This window comes from Rhyacophila brunnea, unplaced genomic scaffold, assembly GCF_057557595.1.
Source record: "Rhyacophila brunnea isolate RB1 unplaced genomic scaffold, BYU_Rbru_1.0 scaffold_7, whole genome shotgun sequence".
Classification (NCBI taxonomy): domain Eukaryota; kingdom Metazoa; phylum Arthropoda; class Insecta; order Trichoptera; family Rhyacophilidae; genus Rhyacophila; species Rhyacophila brunnea.
The window spans coordinates 24,703,316-24,726,902 of record NW_028233339.1 but is presented as its reverse complement, the minus strand read 5'-3'; the positions used below and the strand labels follow the sequence as shown (position 1 = coordinate 24,726,902).

At 35.1% G+C, this 23,587-nt stretch overlaps 2 protein-coding genes across 4 annotated transcripts in view; one reads left to right on the top strand and one right to left on the bottom strand.

Moving 5' to 3' along the window:
* Positions 1–211: 211 nt before the first annotated feature.
* On the top strand, positions 212–18,950 carry LOC147064663 (ATP-binding cassette sub-family F member 3). Its single transcript, XM_085957737.1, has 12 exons — positions 212–402; positions 733–835; positions 1,473–1,644; positions 3,640–3,854; positions 6,123–6,386; positions 7,167–7,367; positions 7,458–7,640; positions 11,898–12,071; positions 13,174–13,348; positions 14,294–14,474; positions 16,395–16,615; positions 18,667–18,950. The coding sequence occupies exons 1-12, from the start codon at positions 330–332 to the stop codon at positions 18,823–18,825; spliced, it is 2,121 nt and encodes a 706-aa protein (XP_085813863.1). The 5' UTR covers positions 212–329; the 3' UTR covers positions 18,826–18,950.
* Positions 18,951–19,498: 548 nt separating this feature from the next.
* Positions 19,499–23,587, bottom strand: part of Cen (cerebellar degeneration-related protein 2-like) — a 172,076-nt gene continuing 167,987 nt past the window's right edge. For all 3 annotated transcript variants that reach the window (XM_085957736.1, XM_085957735.1, XM_085957734.1), the window contains one exon: positions 19,499–21,807. In XM_085957736.1, coding sequence (XP_085813862.1) covers positions 20,449–21,807 — 1,359 coding nt within the window. In that variant the 3' untranslated portion in view covers positions 19,499–20,448. The remainder of the gene's footprint in view (positions 21,808–23,587) is intronic.

Genomic DNA, 23,587 nt, shown 5'->3' with positions numbered 1-23,587 from the left:
TGATGATCCGAGAACGGTTTGATTTTGAATGATACACTGAACCAAACGTCAAATCTCAACCATTTCCGGTGTATTTTCTACTCATACAATTTGTACGTATATTGTCTATGGTTTGGTTTGATTTGTTCGATTCAGTTTGAATGATACGAACCTAAAATCAACTGAAATTTAAAATTTTGACTTGGCAGTACTGTTCACTGGTGGTTGAATTAGGTTGAATGTTGGCAAAACTTTTGTCTGACTTGTCAAAGGTGTCATTTTTGTTTCACATTCGGATAATGCTAAATTTGTGTATATTTTCCTTATAAGTATATTGCAAAAGGAAAACGATGGCCACTTGTGGGGAATTTATCAACAACGAGTTCCCTTTAATCGACGATGATTTGAAAAAATATGTTCAAGGTACGGTTGAAAGTAAGGTTATCCAGCCTGGTTTTCTAAATTACTTATCTCATGCATTGCTATAATACCTAAACATGAAAGATTAATATTCAATTTACTATTTCATTAATTTGAAAGGACTGAAGATGCTGTAGTTTAAGATGACTTAAATAATTGTGTCATAAATCGGCTTTAAAAATCAATGATTGCATTGAAGTTACTTTTGCACCTACCTGTCAAAAATTTCAAGTGCATACTTTCGTCATATTAGTGTATTTTCATAATCATGGCCATCGTAATAGTGTGTGTTATAATATTGTGTAAACTTGATACATTTTTTTCTTTATCCAGATATTCTTGCCGATGGAGAGGATTTTGAGAATGGAAATGAGGTATATGAAGCTATTGGTGAAGTATTACATGAAATCTCAGAGAAGTCTGAAGATGACATCAGGTAACTTATCCATTATTATGATTTATTCATATGCTCATTGATGCATATTAGTAACAATAATGTTTCCGGTTAGGATTAAGACTTTTTAGAGAATTATTAACCTCTGAACCCTCTGCTCCTCATCTTACTCACATGGTAATCCTCGACTCCTGAATTGATTTTCGACAATTCTTAAAAGCAAAAATTCAGACATTTGACAAATTGACTTTTAAAATTGCACAAATAAAGATAAATGTTATGGTATCTGAAATTTATGACAACCTTACCGCAATGTTATATTATATGGGAGCCTCATACCCTTCCTAATAAGTGTATCCTATAAATTAGCCATATTAAGTGCATTAGTTGGTTTTAATTAATCGTTGGAGCCAGTTATTGGTTTTTTTTTTTTTTTTTAATATATCTGAACCCCTGAAGTAAAGTGTCATGTTTGTATAAAACAAACATTTTCACTTTTTAAATATGAATATTGAAAGCATCATCAACTAACCAGCTATGCGCAACGTGTGTATTAACCATTATCAAATAACCCATTTAACTTCTAAAATCGGAATAAAATACATAAAAACTTATAAACCCAATAATTCTGGGGGCCAAATATATCTGGATATTAATATGCCAATTATTATATTTGCAGAGGGATTTGTCACCAGCTTTTGTATATGATGAAACCAGACCAGGCGTCATATAGCAATGGTCCTAGGAAAATGTTGGGAGCTCCAGTGCATTTAGGAACGATGGCCGCCAATCTTGAAACAGAAATGGAGCAAGTAAAAAGTATCTGGGTGACAACGCGAGATGATAACTTTGTATGTTCATTTATTGTACTAGTGCAAATTTTATTGCCTTTTATGATAGTAAGTACTTGAGGGTTACAATTATTGTGCCCATTTAAAAAAAACAGTTACTATGAACATATGACAAATTTATCAACTTATGCTCATGAACAGAACACAATATGTCAAAACAAATGTGTAAACAGAAAATATAATAATGTTGTCAGCGTTCCACTCTATCCACAAAGCCATATAAAATTATTTCTCAGCATTTGCGCTATCGCATCATAGCATTTGTATGTGTTAATGCTCTGTTTAACACATGGACATATGCCCTTGTTACAAGCATTTCAAACAATGACAGTGAGAATACTATATAATGTTTGGCAAGTTATCTTAAGGGGCCCATAAACAAGCAACTTTTTACGCCAATTGTGTTGCCGTTAATAGTTTCCGAAAACACGAAAATAGTAGTCTACGTAGCCGAAATTTTCCATATATTGCCCATGCTTTCTTGCAGCATAGTTGGTCGATATACCGAATATCAAACGCAATCGAAAATACGGTAATAATTCCTAGATAAATCTATTTCATTCTCGCTCAGCTCCATGTGTGTACCTCACCCTTAGCAACAAAAAAACATTAAAGTGTCAGCCGATTCGACAATTACAATTTTATAATTTTTCACTGTGTCGTTATTAATATTATTATGGTGTTATTACTAACTGTCAATTCACACTACATACAATGAATAAATAGACAAACAACAGGGTATTGGAGCTTATTAATAGGCGCATACTGACTGAGCAAGCAGCCTCGCGTGGTCGCAAGGCAGCTTCGGCATAGATAATATACGTAAAAGTCTCGCGAGGCAAAATGCTCAGTCAGTCAGTATGCGACTCGCCCGAGGCAAACGCACGCTCCGCCTCGCCTGAGCGTTGCCGCGACCGATCCAATCGTCTGTTTATCGATGCTCAAAGGTGCTGTGCGCGACTGCCTTGTGTAACATTAATTTGCGCAGCAAAGCAAATGCTCGAGACTGCTCACTCAGTCAGTACGCGGCTATTGAGGTTTATTTACGTCCTGAGCTATTGTGATCCAAATATGAAAAGGCCAATTACAAAAGCTGCACAAATGTCTGGGTCTGAAACAATGTGAGCAATTGAAGAGTAAAACACCCTGAATAAATACATTTAACTCCTGTATGAGTCCAGTTGCTAAAAATCAAAGATTGATTGGCACTATATGTAGTAGTAATGGGTGTTGCTTTCTTCATAACTGTAACTGTAACTGTAACTGCATCTACTTTCTTTTTCTTCGCACCAATTATATTTAACAAATACCCACTCAAAAGTAAATTTTTGACATTCTTGTAAAGTTTTTAAATAAATAATTATCAATACACCCACGGTGGCCGCGCGACTTTAGCGTTGGACTATCACACCGTGGGTCCCAGGTAATAGGTTGAGCAAGTGGCTGACATCCATTTCTCGTAAAAACAAAATCTGTTAATACAAACCTGGACTCTGTGGAGGCCCATATGATCCTATTAGGATCGGACATGATCGGAAAAAAAAAAAAATTATCAATAACTAATTCCTGGTTTACATTACTTATAGTTTCACTTTTGTTTAAGTGGAACCAGGTCCAAATCCTTCTTTTATTTTTGTGATTATTTAGGACGATAATATGCTGCAGAATCTTCATTGTCGGCCGTTGTTACTTTATCTTAAGTCACGTGTACGCACAAAATACATCGGCCTCACTTGCCTGACACTGATGTTGGATCATACATTGCCCAGCAACCAGGCAATAGTTACACCATTTCTTTGACAATTATTGTATCGGCAATTTGCAATTTTTGATGCTCGTTTATGGGCTCCTCTAGAAATAAACATAAACATGTCTGAGAAAATTTGCAATTGGTTGTGGATAAACTGAACATTTAGCATTTGAAATCATTTCTAACATTTTTTTTTGTTATTACTTGAGTATATTTGAGTTTACAATAATTTTCTCAATTTACAGAAGGTTGATGCAAAGAAATTAGAAAAAGCAGAAGCCAAACTTCAGCAAAAACAAGGCAAACGATCGGAAACTAAAATCCCCTTGTACATCCCAGTTGTTCAGTCAGCCACCGCCTCGCAAGTGACCTCAAAGAAAGACAGCAAATTGGAAGCCAAAGGCACCAACAGAACAACCGATATTAGAATTGAAAACTTTGATGTTGCTTTTGGAGATAGGTATTTTATACATCATTTATTAGATTTGTTTATGCCGATGCATCAACCAACATTCACTATTTTTTAAATATCCATGTTTAGTGGTTGATAGAAACATATTTTAAATTCACTTTCACTACATTTATATATTTTGAGAACATTGTTACCCGATATCTACATATTTATATATATAGCAAACATTTGTCATAAAGGCCGGCCACACGCTCATGCTTCACGACGGTGTTGCCTGCGCAAACCGGTGCGTGTGGACGGCAAAACTGTACACTGCGCAAACCAAAAAGTGTGGCTTGCTTGAAATTTTAACTGTGCAAACTCGGTTTGCGCTGTTAAACCTGTGCGTGTGGACGGTGTACGTGTACGAGATACAAGCCGCGCTTGTTCTCAGTTCGTCGAAGGTTACGGTCGTGCAACATCTGTTTAATGTTTATTTTATAAAATATATTATTATAATAGACTATATTTTGGGCGATACGACAAAATTGTGCACATTTTTTCATTCATACTTATTTGTTTTCGTTGGATTAAGAATACATATTACCCATAATATTACTGGTTCATTTTTATAAATTCATTTAGCTCTGCTTAACCAAACTATAATAGATAAAAAATATTATTCTATCTATAAAATATTCATATGTATGTATGATTTTATTGCATAATTTTAGATATTTTATAGACTAGTATTTTTTTTACTATTATCTATTATGGCTTGGTTTTCGCAGGGTTTAATTGAATTTTAAAAACTAGCCAACACCAACTGTAAATAAATTGTAGTCTTATGACAATTAAAATAAATACGTATTACTGACAAAGTTTAGTGTGCACCATTTATGGCGGATCTTAACTGCCTACCTCCACCCTTCGCCACTAGTATATATTATATTTAAACAAAAATACTGATTTATTTATAAACATGGTCTACATAATCTTTTAACTACAGAGACAAGTTTCTTAGCAAATTTATGTTACCTCGTAATTTGGGTATCACAATTCTTAAATAATTCCGCCAGTCAGCTGGATCGTAAATCGTTGGTAAATTTATATGCGAGTGTAAGTTTCTTCTCAATAGCCATTGTTTGGTCCACTTGGATCTGTAGGATTTATTTCTCTTTTTTTAACCAATAAACAATAGAAAAACGCTTGTGACAAAAACAAATCGTCACTTGACGACATTGCTGCGATTCTGAAAAACAATGTTTTCACGACGGCGACTTCTGACGTAATGAAGTTTGCCCAGTTTTACTTGTGATCACATCACTCTACCGGTTTTGTTATCCATATCCATGTTGTGTCGTTGATTTACAGAGTCGGTTATTGTCCGAGGCTGCTGTGATGGTGTTATATTAATCGGTTGTTTTTAAGGAGGAAAGGTGATAACCCAGCGCTCGTTAGGCGTAAGCCACGAAGGCCCTGAAGGTCAGCTCGACCGGGTTTTTCTGTCAGGGGTTTCCTTCCCTTAGCCAGGAGGCCAGTTTTATAGCGCCGGTCACTCGCCCTTCGCCCCCTGCTGTTAGCTACAGCTTACGCTACATTGCCAGAGGGAGGCCAGCTGATAGGACTTGCTGGCAGTTTGGCATTTCCCAACTTTTGCTATGAACACATACTACACTACTGTCGTCATTGTGTCCACTTGGGGCCGACCAGCCGTTGACATTGTTATGATTGATCTCAATACATCTTTTTTACGTTTGTTACGAAAAGCTCTTTTACCCCCTCGCACAACATGCAAAGTCTCTCTATCTATTCTACCTGTCTCTCAATTTGTCACTCTGTCAATTTAATGTCAATACAAAATAGAAAGCTTTCTACTTTCAATCATGCCGCAATCCCTTTTCCGTCCAGTCCTCCATATTAAAGCTTTTCCAGATGGATTTTCTATCTCATCAACCCTGGTGGTCAATTTATTCTCAATAATATATCGATTACATTAAATAACATCATTCGTATTTTCATTCTTGATGTTCTGTTGTCATGTCAAAATATTTATATCTTATCAGAATGTTTCTATAATGATTATATGTTAAAATTGCCCAAATGATTTCTTAACGCTTTTCACATATTTTACGCGTGGTTCAAGCATAAACTGGCACTGTTTACGTACACGTGGAGGTTATATTACAGCCATCAGGTATAATTGTACAAACAATTATGCAGTGACGTGTGTTGTCAGCTTTAAATACAACATTTAATAATGACATACCTATTACAATTCATTTGTATAGCTGCCTGTCTTTTGATTACTGACTCATTTTTTTCTTTTGTTTATAGGGTTTTGCTCCAGGGGGCAGATCTACTTTTGGCTTTCGGCAGACGTTACGGGCTGGTTGGTAGAAACGGTCTAGGTAAAACTACTCTGCTACGGATGATATCGTGTAAAAACTTACGCATTCCTTCACATGTCTCTGTGCTGCATGTGGAACAGGAAGTGGTGGGCGATGACACTCCCGCTTTGGAGAGTGTGCTAGAATGTGATACCGTCCGATCAGGACTTTTAAATAGGGAAAAGGAAATTACAGCCATCATCAATAGTGGGTAAGTTTAACACACTTGAGGCCAATGACACTACCTACTCATACAACATTTATTTATTTTACAATATTCATAGTAATTACTAATCATTGAAAAAATTAAATAAAGTAAACAGATAAAAATATTTTGTATCTATATACTATGGAAACGTTTCACATGTCGATTGACACATCAAAAACGTATTGTATAAAAACATTCAATGTCATTATACAAATGCCCATTTTTTTGTATACCGCCGCAGATGGAAAACATGTGCAAATGCACTACAAATGTGCAAATGTGGACTTTCTTGCGGGGTAACTCGTTCGGGATTTACTCGTTCACCGGAAGTAGCTCTTGGAAGCGGACTATTGATCTTGTGGAGTGTTGTTGCAGTCCATATTAGTACTACAAACTTTTGAATACACATTTAATAAAGTTATTTACAGCTATTCGTGTATGTAGTATTTTTTTGCGGGCAGATAGGTGTGGACTAAGCTTTACTTGTCTTTTTTGGTAATGTAGGCAATTCAGGTAATACAAATATGTGTACCCGGGGCTGCCTCTAAACTTACTTCTCTCGGTCCTCATTCTCGGCCGTTACAACTGTAAACCCTTTACGGGTGTAACGGTAATAATGTACGCTGTTACACGTTAATATTTTAATAATTGTAATATTCTTCGAAATTAATCACCTGTTCTCAGCAGAATATTACTCTCCAGACCTTACTATACCGCGATTCGCACAATGACTTGTTACCTGGTATGTATCATGTAATAATTCTGATTATATCTTAATTTTAGGGGTACCGATCCTGCACTGTCAACGGAACTCTCTGAGGTTTATGTTCAGTTAGAACACATAGAAGCCGACAAGGCACCTGCCAAAGCCTCAATAATTTTAAACGGCCTCGGTTTCTCACCTGAAATGCAATGTCGAGCCACAAGAACATTTTCAGGAGGATGGAGAATGAGATTAGCTCTTGCGAGAGCACTTTTCTCAAGGTATTTACACGTTCACCATTCATTTAATCTTATTCAATTGTATAACTTCTTTAATACATTTATGTGTTATTCTTGTATATCTGTTTTTAGGCCTGACTTATTACTACTCGATGAGCCCACTAACATGTTGGACATCAAAGCCATTATTTGGCTAGAAAATTATTTACAGAATTGGCCGACGACTCTCCTTGTAGTATCCCACGACAGAAACTTTTTAGACACTGTACCCACTGATATACTTCATCTCCACACTCAACGATTAGAACCTTACAGGTAAAATATTTCAGTATGTCTGCCATTGAATTTTGAAACCTATTCAGCACAGGATTGTTTTCTTTCCCCCTTGTGTCGGACATCAAACTGAATACTCGACATCGTAGGCTTTTTTATGTCATACATTTATATATTTATTCACATTTTCAAAAGTAAACTCTAGTTCTTGCATTTGTGGTTATTTTAAGACCTAATACGACCGTTAAAACAAACCGTCTTGCACTGTAAATTTGTCTTACAATTATTGAAAGCAATTATGGATCAAGCAACACTTCTACGAAACTGGAATAATTTACTTTAAAGATTTAATGTTTCTTAAATACATTTATGTGCAATCAGCGCAAGTGCACTCATCAATACCCTACCAAAGGATCAATAATTTTAACTTTAGCAAAGTAATATTTATCAATGTCAGAACTGACTCACTCGACGATAACTTGTATCGGCTGTGGATTGTGACTAAGTTTGCTTATTTAAATAATTAATCTAGTTATGGACAGAAATAAATATTCATGTAGCTTATTCATTAGTTTAAGGGCCCACATGTGCCACGTAGGTCAAAATAGAGGATTTTATGGTATTTTCAACGCATAAGCCTGGACATTCTTTAATCGTTGTGGAAAAACTATTTACATAATTTTGAGGCCTTATTTTTTTGTTAAACATTTGATGACTGCATTAAGTATTTTTATTACATAAACTAGTATTCTTTAAAACCTCTCGATCTACTGGTTTAGAAAATAGTCATATTTCAGTACATCCATGTGCCATGATTTAAAATTTTTTTTAATTATTAATTTTTAGGTAATTAATAACGTATTTATAAAACCATTAGTAAAATTGTTGTTAACATTATATAGTAAAATATTTATGATAGAAAATTTTATTTATAATCTCTGAACCCAAATTTGACACGGATCTGACAAGAATTAGGCATTTTGATATTCAAAAAATGGGGACGATTAACTCGTTTTAAGATACTTATTTTAAGCTATATTTTTGACCATTCAAATGTGATAAAATATACTATTTATGATTTATTTGTAATAATTATTGATCTTAGAATGGGGTAGTATTTTTTTGAAATTCACCATATTCTTCGCTCCAAACAGACGTGAAAATAGTGTTCGTCTAAAATGTCACTTTGTTTTGTCAAAAAATAACTTAAAATGCAGTTCATTAATAATTTTCGTTGTTGCTACTTTGAAGGAAAACACAAAAAATCTCGTACACACTTGGCCCCTTAATCCTTTCCACGTGGACGGTACACCTGTTGTACACTAATTAATTGGCCATTCGTTATAATTAGCATGTTATTTAAATGCGGTAATTAAAAAGTAATTAAATGCTACGCGTTGAACAAGTTAATTAACTATTTTTTTTATTCAATAAATAATTTAACAAGATTTAAGAATATAACATTTTTTATTGAACATGCATAATTTTGAAACACGTCAGGCAGCATATTTTTTTCAAGATTTTTTCTATTAGGTATGTTTCTGAGGTGTTTCCAAATAATGTAGTCCATTAGTATTTATTTATGACTGACTGATCATTGCCACAGTGTAATCTAATATATAAAAATTAATATTTGTGTGTTTGTTTGTTCGTATTGAATGCGCAGCCATACCGTTCATCCGATTGCGATAAAACTTTGTAAACTTATTGCTTGCACTTGCGCGAAGAGTATAGGCTATACTAATATATAAAAATGAATGTATGTCTGTCTGTATGTCTGTATGTCTGTCCCGTATGCGTTCCTATACCATTCATCCGATTGCGATTAAATTTTGGTAAGTGGTTATATGCACACCCATAAAGGTTTCTGAATTAGAAAAATCATCATCTTCTTCTTCTTCTTCTTCTATTCTATATTTTTCTATTCGTATGGTTCCTATACCATTCATCCGATTGCAATGAAATTTTGGTAAGTGGTTGTATGCACACCCATGAAGGTTTCTGAATTAGAAAAATCATCATTTTCTTCTTCTTCTTCATTCTATCTTCTTTTATTCGTATGGTTCCTATACCATTCATCCGATTGCGATGAAACCTTCGTCAGTTGTTGTGTTAACACCCGCAAAGGTTTCTGAAATAGTACAATCATCTTCTTCTTCTTCTTCTTCTTCATTCTATCTTCTTTTATTCGTATGGTCCCTATACCATTCATCCGATTCCAATGAAACCTTCGTCAGTTTTTGTGGTAACACCCGCAATGGTTTTTGAATTAGTACAACCATCTTCTTCTTCTTCTATTCTATATTTTTTTATTCGTATGCGTTCCTATTCCATTCATCCGATTGCAATAAAATTGTCGTCAGTAATTGTGCCAACACCCGCGAAGGTTTCTGAATTAGTACAACCATCTTCTTCTTCTTCTTCATTCTATCTTCTTTTATTCGTATGGTCCCTATACCATTCATCCGATTGCGATGAAACCTTCGTCAGTTGTTGTGGTAACACCCTCAATGGTTTTTGAATAAGTACAACCATCTTCTTCTTCTTCTTCTATTCTATATTTTTCTATTCGTATGGTTCCTATACCATTCATCCGATTGCAATGAAATTTTAGTAAGTGGTTTTATGCACACCCATGAAGGTTTTTGAATTAGAAAAATCATCATCTTCTTCTTCTTCTTCATTCTATCTTCTTTTATTCGTATGGTTCCTATACCATTCATCCGATTGCGATGAAACCTTCGTCAGTTGTTGTGTTAACACCCGCAAAGGTTTCTGAAATAGTACAACCATCTTCTTCTTCTTCTTCTTCTTCATTCTATCTTCTTTTATTCGTATGGTCCCTATACCGTTCATCCGATTGCAATGAAACCTTCGTCAGTTTTTGTGGTAACACCCGCAATGGTTTTTGAATTAGTACAACCATCTTCTTCTTCTTCTTCTTCTTCTATTCTATATTTTTCTATTCGTATGCGTTCTTATTCCATTCATCCGATTACAATAAAATTGTCGTCAGTAATTGTGCCAACACCCGCGAAGGTTTCTGAATTAGTACAACCATCTTCTTCTTCTTCTTCTTCTTCTTCATTCTATCTTCTTTTATTTGTATGGTCCCTATACCATTCATCCGATTGCGATGAAACCTTCGTCAGTTGTTGTGGTAACACCCGCAATGGTTTTTGAATTAGTACAACTATCTTCTTCTTCTTCTTCTTCTATTCTATATTCTTCTATTCGTATGCGTTTCTATTCCATTCATCCGATTGCAATAAAAATTTCGTCAGTAATTGTGCCAACACCCGCGAAGGTTTCTGAATTAGTACAACCATCTTCTTCTTCTATTCTATCTTCTTCTATTCGTATGTGTTACTATACCATTCATCCGATTGCAATGAAACTTTGGTGAGTTGTCGTGCGCACGCCTGCGAAGGTTTCTGAATTAGTACAACCATCATCTTCTTCTTCTATTCGAATGCGTACCTACACCATTCATCCGATTGCAATGAAACTTTGGTGAGTTGTCGTGCGCATGCCCACGAAGATTTCTGAATTAGAAAATCATCTTCTACTTCTATTCGTATGCGTTCCTATACCATTCATCCGATTGCGATGAAACTTTTGTCAGTTGTTGTGCGCACACCTGCGAAGGTTTCTAAATTATTATTATATAAAATACAAAGTTTGTTGTTTGTTCCATCCAATTTTGTTTTTTTTTTTACTACATATTAATAACATCAATAACGTTTTCATATTTTGGATTCGATTTTAATTTAGTGTTCTTATGTTTGACCTTTACTCCTATTAGAATTATTTTCATATTGCCATATTGTATTACACAGATATTTTAACCCAATGCTTACGGGCCTTTTTAATTATTTTTTTAATAAACGTGTTAATTTGCATTTGAAAAGCAATTAGCAAAAACACAATTTTGTGAGGCCCGTAAGCATTGGGTTAATATTTAAAAAAATAATTACCTCTTATTATTTTTTAAATATCTAAGATAAATATAACCACGAAGCGACCCTGTGCGAAGCCGGGTACTTCAGCTAGTATATAATAAATATTTAATATTTACTGTAGATTTTAAAATAGTTACTTATTGGAAGTTTCAGTTTACTTTTTTGTAACATATCTCCATTTTACTAAATTAAATTTTATTCGACTACATAGTCATCAAACTAATAAATCTGTTTCCATTAAATGACATAAGCCACAAGCAACTGATTTTGAATGGTTGATTTACATCAATGTGTTTGTTGCATAATGTGTTTTCTATCCATATTGATCTCGTGTCAGGGGTAATTATGAACAATTTGACAAGACAAAAACGGAGAAACATCGAAACCAGCAGCGAGAGTTTGAGGCGCAACAGCAGCACCGCGCCCACGTTCAGGAGTTCATCGACCGTTTCCGGTACAATGCGAACCGAGCCTCCTCTGTCCAGTCCAAGATTAAGATGTTAGAAAAATTGTGAGTATATTCACCATTTTTTACATATTTACTTTAAATAATGTTCGTTAAATATCTGTACAGCCTGAAATGTATTGCATGTGTACTTCTATTAAATAATAGTCTAACTGCCAAATACCATTTAGTATTTGCATTGTATTGGAAAAAATAGATTTAATGTATCTGTGCTATGTGCCAATGCCTATCACCTGAATAATTTTCTAAGTGCTTCCGAAGTCCAGTACTGCCAACCGTACTATAATTATAGTTATTTGTACTATAATTTTGGTCCGCATACTATGTACGATATTAAAAAGATATTGTACTTACACCCAAAATACTATAATTTTGAATATCGGAAAAATACGCACAAAGTATTAATATATTATAATATATTTCTGTACTACAATTTCGCAATAGAAGAAAATTTGGCAAATTGAGAAAAAGGAAGTATTAAAAAAAGCCTTTGATTTTGGTTTAAAATGAAATTTATTGAATTCGCCCGTACGCATTTTTGGTCTGAATAGGTAGGTACCTAGATAAAAAAAGGGAATCAGAATTTCTCAAATTCTCCGTTATTTTTTTGGTGAAAAAAAAAATTATACATATTCAAGAGAAGAAAACGTGTACCTACTATAATTTTTGGGGATATACTATAATTTCTTGGACCCGCGTACTATAATTCGGTGACAAAAAGATGGCAACACTGTTCCAAACACCTAAAAAAAATCTTTGAAATCAACCAAATTCATAAGTGCATTACATATGTCACAGAAAGTTTGAACTTTGATTGTAGCATTTCAACTGTTGATACCTAGAGTTTTATTTAATGTAAGTACATATTACGCGGCCCAAATGCTTCACTTCTGAGCAAGACTATTTACTTTTTACCATTTTCCTCATACGTTTCTGTATTTATATTAAAAGTTGACTGCAAAATATTGTGCAGTTATTTGCAAAATTTTATCGACTATTTGACTACTACTCGACTACTACTTTACTACTCGATTTATTGGGAAAATGTTTTTAATTCAATCAATTCCATTAATAGAATCATTGTTATTATTTTGGTGTTTGTTATATGTTGATGAATATTGTTCATGTATTTTTTGTATATCCATAGGCCCGAATTGAAACCGATTGAAAAGGAAGTGGAGGTGGTCCTTCGGTTTCCGGAGACTTTACCTCTCTCTCCCCCCATCCTGCAACTGGACTCCGTCTCATTTCACTACTCGCCCGAAACTAGAATATTTGATTGTGTAAATTTAGGAGCCACTTTGCAGTCTAGAATATGTATAGTAAGTCACTTTATAGTTTTTATCATTAAAACCCATTAAGTGCCGGGAGGTTTTGTATGGCGGCAAGTGAGAGGCCACGAATTTTTTAGCAAAAATAAACTTTTTTTTTTTGTTTATTTTTTTAAATATATTGAAAGTTTATCATAAACACTTACCAATCAAATGCTAAATGTCTCATTATTGGACCAGTATTTTTCCGAATTTTAAATTATTCAAAACAAACGCCTGAGACTGGCATTCTGTCTTCAAAGACAGGCGAATAAGTTCGCGTTTTTTGTATGGCCGGCACTGTATGCCCGGCCATATCCGCGAACTAGTTCGCTTTGGCACAGAACCGCTTAACTCTCAGATAATGTAATGATTTTTGAATAAACATCCATAACCTGATGTTTATATTGAATTAAGATTTATAACGTCCACACTAATTTAGGAGTGTATTTTCTTGAAGAATCAACTAAACGGGCTATAAAAATGTAGGTAAGATATTTCCAAATTTATCGTCACACATCCACACATCAGTGGTTTGGCACGCCGTTTCGCAAGTCTTGTAATCAAACTAGACATAGCTAACCACAATGCTGGCAGACAGGAGGGAGGGAAGTGAAGTCATAGCCGATTTTGCCTCCGTGCCCAATGTCCACAATGAGGGAAGAGCAACTACCTTACCTACGTTAGAATTTTGTTATATTAAGATTCGAATCTATCATTGTGATGCAACAGTGCATTATTAAGATTTTCAAATATCTCCAGGGTATACCATGGCGCATTCTTTAAATATCTTTGGTATTTAATTTAAATACTTTTATTTCAAAACGCACTCGCATCCTATTCCATACTGAAAAAATAATTGGAGGTGATGCTTCTTACATAATGAATGTTGTCTGATGTACTCCAGTAGATTTTCTGGGATAAAGTTATTAAATATAATTATTTTCGTATTTGTAGGTTGGTGATAATGGGGCTGGCAAAACAACACTATTGAAAATAATAATGGGAATGCTCTCTCCTACCGGTGGAATGCGAAATGTTCACAGAAATCTCAAATTCGGATATTTCTCGCAGCATCACGTTGACCAACTTGACATGAATGTCAATTCTGTAGAACTTCTACAACAAACATATCCAGGTATGCCCTGCACAAAAATCATTATTTTAATATTTGAACAAATGCTTGACCGATTTAACACCCGTTATAAACTGAGAAGAAAATTGTATACAATATAGCAAACGTTTCATAAATCACATTGTTAAATATATTAATAAGACTGGCAAAATTACATGATCTGTAACTGTGTAGTTCACTGTGCTTCTCTATTTAACCATCTAAAAGAGAAACCTCTATTTTCACTTGAAAGCAAAAGGCTTGATGAATTTGTAGCCAGAAATATCTGTCAACATTTCTAATGTGCAATTTTGAAAATCAATATCAGTTCCTTATTGTTTTGCATATTATTAGAAATTCTGTTCCATTACTTTAAAATAGACATCGGTATTAGTTGGTTTTGTGACTAATGCCGATTTATCAGGCAGACAGGCATTAATCCTTTGGAGAAGATTGGTGCCAATTTTATGGTGCTGTTAACCAAGTGATCCTGGACAATCAGCATCAATTTGGCGCCACTTCTCCTTGGTACAAATGTTTTTAGATATCTCTTAAAATCCTACAAATTTTCCTACATAAATATTTAATAATATAGTATAGATCAGCGATACTCAAGCCCTTTAAGCTTTTATGTGCGGCCCGAAACACATTTATTATCAGGAATTTCGTATATCTTGAGATTTGTTTTGACTTTGATGCACAGATAGTGACACCCAAAGAGGATTGTCATTATGGTCCACATCAGATCTGGTATAAGAGTGTTGCTATTGCACACGATTAATTTAAAAATCACGCATAATTTTTAAAATCTCAAAAATGTTTTGTAAAAAAGGGGGGGTTTCATGATTTTTTTCGTCACACCAGTAGTGATGCGGCCCGCGTTACTTTACAAATATATGTATTTGGCCCGAAGAAAAAAAAGGTTGAGTATCATTGGTATAGATAGTATGTATTGAAACATACAGTTATAAAGTTCAACAGGCTTAGTAAAATTTTGTCAAATTAACCACAAAATTTAATCCTGCTGTTGGTTCACTTTTTTCTCCTTTTAAATCTGTCTTCGATTGGTTAAGGCTATACTTCAGCTAAGGTACGGTCTAAAACAATCGTGACTACGCAACGCACAGATTGTGCAAACGACACGTGATGAACAAACCATAATTTGTCATAAAAATTCAACATGCGTCCGTTTAATGTTGTTTATTGTTATTTAAGTAATAATAATAATATATTCATTGACACGTTTTGTTTTTCGAGTAAATACGTAACATTTTTTAGTTATCTTTACACGATTTAAGAATTAATTCCTCCAACGCCATCACAAAACAAATTGATGTGCGAACAGGTCGACTATCGCTCTCCGACTGGCAACGCATGCAAAATTACGTCCCACCTATTGCTGGTTCGAATCCTGGATCTGGCAAGTACACATATTGTTTTTCAATTTGTGTGTGAGTCAGGGTATGGACCTAACAGGTCGACTATCGCTCTCCGACTGGCAACGCATGCAAAATTACGTCCCACCTATTGCTGGTTCGAATCATGGGTCTGGCAAGTACACATATTGTTTTTCAATTTGTGTGTGAGTATGGACCTAATAGGTTGAGCAAGTGGCTGACATAAGTACACATATTGTTTTTCAATTTGTGTGTGAGTATGGACCTAATAGGTTGAGCAAGTGGCTGACATCCATTTCTCGTAAAAAACAAAAATCTGTTAATACAAACCTAGACTCTGTGGAGGCCCATATGATCCTATTAGGATCGGACATGGTCGGAATTGCTGAAAATTATTTGCCGTTTCACTGAAGTATGCTCTTAATAGATTTTAGGAGAAAACTAATCTCATTTTAATTGAATCAATTTCTTTATGGTCAATGTAGATAAGGGACAGTGGTAATGTCGTATAATAACATTAATAAATATCATATCTTATGATTGACAGGAAAGAGTGTGGAGGAATATAGACGTCAGCTGGGTAGTTTTGGAGTGAGCGGAGATCTGGCGTTGCAGACAGTGGGCAGTCTCTCCGGAGGACAAAAATCTCGCGTGGCCTTCTCCAGAATGTGCATGGGAAATCCCAACTTCCTTGTACTTGATGAACCTACCAATCACTTGGATATCGAGACCATTGAAGCACTTGGCAAGGGGATAACTAAATACACTGTAAGCCTACTTTCAAATCTTCATTATTTTTTTTATGTCTTGATATCATAATAAATTTCAGCAGTTGAGTATTAAAATGATTGAAGTACACTGCCTAAGTACCCAATTGAATAAATCGGCTTCAAAGCATTTAATTATGCGATTATAAATTCGACATAACTGTTATCAACATTCTGAGGGTTCTCAAACGATTCATTGTTGCTATTTCATGAAAAAATATTGATATTTCTTTATATTTATGTAGTAGTATTTTAGTCCTAAAGATTCAAATTAAATACGTTGCTATGAAAATAATTACATTTCATAGACTGTTCATGGGATATAGAAAACAATGTAAAGCCAGCTACAGCCATATAGCCTCCACACGGCACAAGTATATATGAACGGTGTCGGTTTATGTTTTAACCATGTTGTGGAAAAATGCAATGAAAAATATATGACACACATAGTACATATGCTTGTAAAATGTATACTGCTCAAGTTTGTAGTTATGTCTGTAGTCGACTTTAGAAATATAAGAAAATAACGAGTGCTATGTAAATTGGCGCAGATTCTCCTGTACAGGATTAGAAGTCCCATGCTGTAGGTTTTGTGTGCGTAGCAGAGTGGTTTTGTCCCGGAAAAGTCCTGCTCGGAGAATTCAACTCTCCGATGTCTCCTGCATCAAGAGATGAATATACCTCTCGCCTGTTGCTTCGTGGACTATGAAAAGGCGTTTGACAGCCCTCACCGTGAATCTCTATGGCAAATTCTGCTGGCCAATGGTGTCCCACGGAAATTGGTTGCCGTGATAAGTGCTCTCTACACCAATACAGTGTCGCGTGAGAGCAGCTGGAACATCCTCTGACCTCTTTGAAACCATGTCAGGAGTCAAGCAAGGCTGTGTACTTCCATCTTTTCATCACAGTTCGCCCCGACAGTGGGATACGCCTACATCATGATAACACAACCAAACTATGGGAAGAAAGACTGCGATTTGGAGTATGCAGATGCCGCAGTCGTGTTTGACTCGACGATCAAACGGTTGGAGGTAACCGTGAACAGGCTCGCTGCGAAATCTTGGCTCGAAAAGGTCTCGGCTTTTGAGCCTTGAGAATCGATGTCTCCGTCGAACTTTAGAGGTACATTGGTAGGACCGCGTTATAAACACCTGAGTTCGTGAGCAGGACACAGCAGCCCCACAGTCCCATAGTTTAATTTAATATTGAAATATCAGATTTTTATGCTATTTTTTTTATGTTCGAAAGAGAGACATTCCCAGTGTGTTTTTGATGCCATTACATCATTTACTGAAAAACAAATTTATTTTTAAGGGGGGTATTTCAAAAACACCTTATCTCAAAGGCATCAATTTTATGTCTTTCTTTTATGGTCCAAGTTTCAACATCATATATATGTACAGTAGAACCTCGTTAGTAAGAACACTAATAATTCGAAATTCGCCGTAATTCGAAAATTTGAAAAAAAAAGTCCCTTGAACATTATTTTCATATAAAACCATACATTTAATTCGAAATGATTTCAGAGTCCTGGCATATAAAAATATTCAATAAATCATAATAAAGTACACTATTTCTTGAGCCAATCATTGAAAATTGTGACAGACTTTTCTTAAAACATCATAAATTACTTATTTTATGATGGTAATGAGGAGGAAGGAAGGAATTGTATCGGAAATTTGGTAGGCGGCATATCTATGATCGTAAACAAAATTAATGAAAATCAAAAAAAAAAAATTTTTAATTTAAAAATTTTCTCCCATACATTTCATATTTCGTAATTCGATTTTTTTTTCGATTTTCGGTCCCGTGGTATTTGTATTAACGAGGTTTTACTGTAAAAATGGAAAAGACCAGAGTCTCAGATCTTGTGAAATTTTGATATGGCACTTTTCCATGTTTTCTTCATACCTGTCGGTAGCTGCGATTGATTTTCCTTAATGTAATGTTTTAAAAGTCAAGATAAACAAAAACATCAACCATCTATCATTCCGTAGTATATGTATAGTAGTTTTGAATGACTTCTGATCCCCTAATCTCTAATTGTTCCAGGGAGGAGTGATATTGGTGTCTCACGACGAACGTCTCATCCGAGTGGTGTGCAAGGAGCTGTGGGTGTGCGGCAATAAATCCGTGCACAGCATAGAGGGCGGTTTCGACGAGTACAGGAAGATCGTGGAGCGAGAACTTCTGGAGGCCCAATCCAAATAACCTCTTAGCAAAATAATCAAGGTCAATTAAAAACGCATTGATATCACTCATAAATAAGGTCTCTTGTCTCTAGTTATTGTCATTATTATGCTGTAACTTTGAACAAATCGAGTATATATTTTATAATGACCTTTTTAATAACTTTATATATATGATATACTTCTAATAATGTTATTGAAAGTTATATAAGAATTTGTAAAATTATATTGGATTAAATATTATTTATTAAATAGAACCAACTGCCTTTTATTTAATCCACTATTGTCATTACATAATACCCTATACACCCTATCATATTGTGACAACCATGGTCATCATGAGCACTATGTAATAATTAGCACTAACATAGAAGATCAAAAGATAAAAAATATATATTATATTTACTAAATATGTCAACTAATAAAGTAAACAAACAAAATTCCAGGTACCTATACCTAGAGTTGGGTATTTCCCGAGAAAATTTCAATCTCAAGATTCGGGATTTCCAGAAAATAATTCTCGAGATATTGAGGAAATTTAAAAAAAGACTACTATTTTCGTTTATAAGAGCGATCCATTACATGAAATTGCACGACAAAAAAATCAAACCTCATTGGTATTATGGAATATTTATCAGTTGGGGATTAGGAATAACATTTCGAAAGCCAGATGGATAATAATACAACGTTTAAAATGAACTCGTATGTATTTGAGATGACTGTCTACAATATTGTAGGCAAATTTTATAATATAAGGGGTTAATAACGAAGCCAATTGTGATTGTTTTACAAAGTTTTCCAAATTAGATCTATTATAGATACAATTTGACAACAAAACAATATATATTATCTATGATTATAATTTATAGAAGTTCTAAGCATTGAACCATTACATGTTTTGTGTTTTGATCTTATATGATATATATTCGGGAATTTTTTGAATATTAGCAAAGACATTAATTATACAATAAAATGATAATACATACACAGATTAACAGAATATCATCGCGCTAATATATGAGATAATTATTGTTTACGATGTATTAAAGATAAGTTATTCTTTTCTATTGTCTTGTAACAAGAATGAAAATGTATAAGAAGTTGAGAATCTTTGGGATAAGATGGAAAAGTTGCAATGACAATGCTAAAAAACGATGATTAAAAAAATATGACTAATGAAGTATTGAAAGGTTTAAATATTACAAAATAAATTGTTAGAATACCAACTATTTACATTTAATTCTATCCAAAAATATACATTATTCATTCCGTTAGCTTTTCCGCTTAGCATATCATCGGCTAAAACTCTTATTTATTTAACAACTAAAATTATTTTCAATAAAATAACACATTTAAATAATGGCTAAAACAACTACTTGTTTTATTGTTGAATTAACATTTTTCTGTCGCTGAAAGAGAAAACAAATTTCGCATGCAATTAATTCGATGATGCACGCAAACGACTCACTATATAATAGGGAATGGCTTAAGTTACATTTATACCTGATGTGTCATATATTCAATGTCGCGTCACGTTGACTTTGAATAATTTGTTTTTTTTTACCAATAAACTAGATGTGAAACTTCACTACAGTTGAAAACCATAACAACGAAACGATTAAACAAAATTGTCAGACACCGATCTTTACTGATGCTTGCGTCGCCCCACTTTTTTCCCGGGATTGCGCAGAACCTCAGCGTAGGACAGCTCCAACTTTCGTAATTTATGAAGATCTTGAGACGCCGTACTTTGTTTGATGTCCCATGAGTCAGTTTCCGCATTCCATCTCTGATAAGTGGGCACCTTGGCGCCATTTTGACTAGGCGTCGGAGAATTGAGACCCCTGTTGAAGAATTGCATGCTCGTTCCATTCCACTCGGGCACGGCGGTCTGGGCGCCTTTCACCAGAGGACTGGTTTCCAGAGGTTTGTAATCTCTGCGCCTCTTGCTGCCTCCGCCTCTCTGGTAATTGATTTTGGGAGGTGAAGGGATGACGGGAGACTCGGCGCCCTGCCGTTCCTGACTGTGTTTCCTGTTCTTGTGCCTCGAAGACTTCTTGCGGAACTGAGGATTGGTCGCCACGTATTCCAAAGGCTGCCGAATCAGAGGAGTCAACACCCTCTGAGGCTCACATGGCAATTCCGATAAGGTTTTACTGTCGTCGTTAGTCTTTTTGTCCGATGTCTTGTTGACATCTTTTACTGATTTAGGAATATTTTCCTTCTCTTTAATATTTTCAGGCGTAGTCGCGTCTGACATGGCGATCGATTGCTCTGACATAACGGATGACATGACGCTCTGACTATCGTCGGTGAAATCACCCGGCATGTCTTCGTTCGCCGGCGTGACTGGAGGAACTTTGATCTGAGTAGGTGTGGTGTCATCCAACAGCGGAAGTTTCTCTCCTTCATCTTTATTTTCAGCCGCTTTCTTGAGGATGGTGAATATTTCTTTGAAGAGTACCCGATACTCAGGCCTGTTTCTGAACCTGCTGTCGATGGAGCTGGTGTCATCGTAGATGCTGAACCTGCAATCTTCACCGTCTGCGATGGTACAGAGGAATGATCCAGGTCGTTCTCTGTCAGTCTGGGTGGCCTTATTGCTGGTCTCATCGGAGAATCCAGATGAAGAAGTCTCCGCTTCCGAGTAATCGGGGGTCCGGATGAACTTCTTTCGGTTGCCAGAGACACTCGTATTAATTTTGGTCTGACCGCCGTTTTTACCGGTGTCATCTCCGTGTCCGCTCTCTTCGTCGGTGTCTTTGACGCTGAACTGGCTGAAATCACCCGACATTTGCAGTTCTTCTTGCAGCGAAAGGGGCGCGGAGGCGGTCTGAGATGGCAGACTCGGCATCTGACTCAATTTTGTCTTCTGGTGGTTACTCGCTTGGTGTCTCTGCACTTCCAGTAGCGCTTCATATTTCTCGACGAGATCGCGGTACGGATTGTCAACCGGACCAACAGGCGTCGCCCAATTCTTTACATTGCGTACTTCTTGTTGTCCCTGTTAAAAATATAAATTAATTAATTTATAGCAATAATATGCGACAATAAAAATATGAGAACTTCATTAGATATGGGTTAAAATAAAAATTGCAGATGTTTTTTTAATAAAATTGCCTGGGATGCACATACCAGCTGTTGAATACTGCATCAGTCAACCAAATTCCATACATTTGTTAAAATTGTAAAATAAATATTGATCGGTAGGTAGTTAATTTGAAAATGCAATGATGCAATAAGAATCTGTTTAAAAGTTATTGTGTCAAATAAAATGAAAAGATAACTTGGATAATGAAAAATAGTCACTAAGATAAAAACAAATGAAGACAAATAATGTAAACATAGTCTTTGAATGTAAAATAACTCCATATTTAAAAAAAATATATTAGAATTTTCAATAGTGAATCGGTATTGGCAAATTTGGTACTACATAATCTGACAAGTGGTTTATTTTTCACCTTTATATGGTTAATCAAATTAATGCCTCTTTTTTAAAGTTATATTAACACAAGCCGTGTCAAATCTTCCATTACACCATGTGTAAAGCACTAATTGAAAGTTGAGTGGCTATTAATAAAATTGGAAGTGCTACTTTTGCAGCTGTTTAATTGAAGTGATATAGATATTAGAATTATAGTTATATTACCATAAAATATTACATTATTTAAAAAGGTAATGCGTCAATTACATTGAGCTACTTTACGAGCTGTTTGTTGGCGAATTTAAAAGCAGGCGATTCAGCTACTGCGATTGTGATGATGACACACAAAACTTTCCATTCGCTCAGAAGCCAACAAGCTAGCGACTATTTTGACAGAACGTAGTTCGTTTTTTACCGGGAGGTCGCTACTACGCTCTACTGCGCAGACGCAGTAGGCCCACACGCCGGCGTGTAGTGTGTAAAGTTGACCGGCTTTCAACTTTTCTCGGTAGATTGTGTACAATATGCTTGTTAGCTTGTTCGATGATGACACTGGGCGACTTTACAGGCAGATTGTAAATTTGCCAACAAGCAGCTCGTAAAGTAGCTCAATGTCATTGACGCATAACTAATGCAATAGTGGTCGGTGACCATAGTAAAATAAATGGTTGAAGAAACAACAATGATTATGGGAAACATTATTAGTTGAATCTTTATTATAAGTCTGTCTCTTTGATTATAATAAAATGAATGAATGGATTTATGGAATTTTTAAGAAAATGTATTAGGAAGAATGCAAAAAAATGTCTACTTCAAAATATGTAAATTAAGTCATATTAAAAAAAAATCTTATAAACTATTCAAGACTTGCAAAGCATGTGCATTGTTACAGCCAGTAAACATTAATTAATGATTGATTAATGATTAAAATTATTATATTATGAAAAAGGCTAATAATTTTAGCAAAGACTCATAGATATCTTTTCAAATTATAGAGGAATGAAATATAAAAGATACTGGATCATAGGGGTCGAATGACCATGTTAAATGTGATATCCTGGCGTCTTCTTCAATGCAAAGTTGCATTTTCGGAAATGCAGAATTTAAAGAGGACGACAATCTTGCTGGAAGGGGTCTCAAGCAGGGCTAGATTTACCATAAGGCTAAAGGGATTATAGCCCAGCCCCCCCCCCTGAACGAGCAAAAAATCATAATTAAATCAATTACAAAAATATATACCATTGAACGAAATAATAAATTTTAATATGCACAAATCTGTATATCAGAAGCCAGCGTTCAGACGTTAAGGCACGCAAAACATCAATTTTAAGCAGCCAAAACATTTGTTGTTGAAAAACTA

What these genes read in the sequence shown, in the direction of transcription:
- LOC147064663 (XM_085957737.1), top strand. Translation starts at nt 330, where the DNA reads ATGGCCACTTGTGGGGAATTTATCAACAACGAGTTCCCTTTAATCGAC. An exon ending in CAACGATTAGAACCTTACAG is followed by an intron (nt 7,641 to 11,897) that starts GTAAAATATTTC and finishes ATCTCGTGTCAG; the next exon opens with GGGTAATTATGAACAATTTG. An exon ending in AGGGGATAACTAAATACACT is followed by an intron (nt 16,616 to 18,666) that starts GTAAGCCTACTT and finishes TAATTGTTCCAG; the next exon opens with GGAGGAGTGATATTGGTGTC.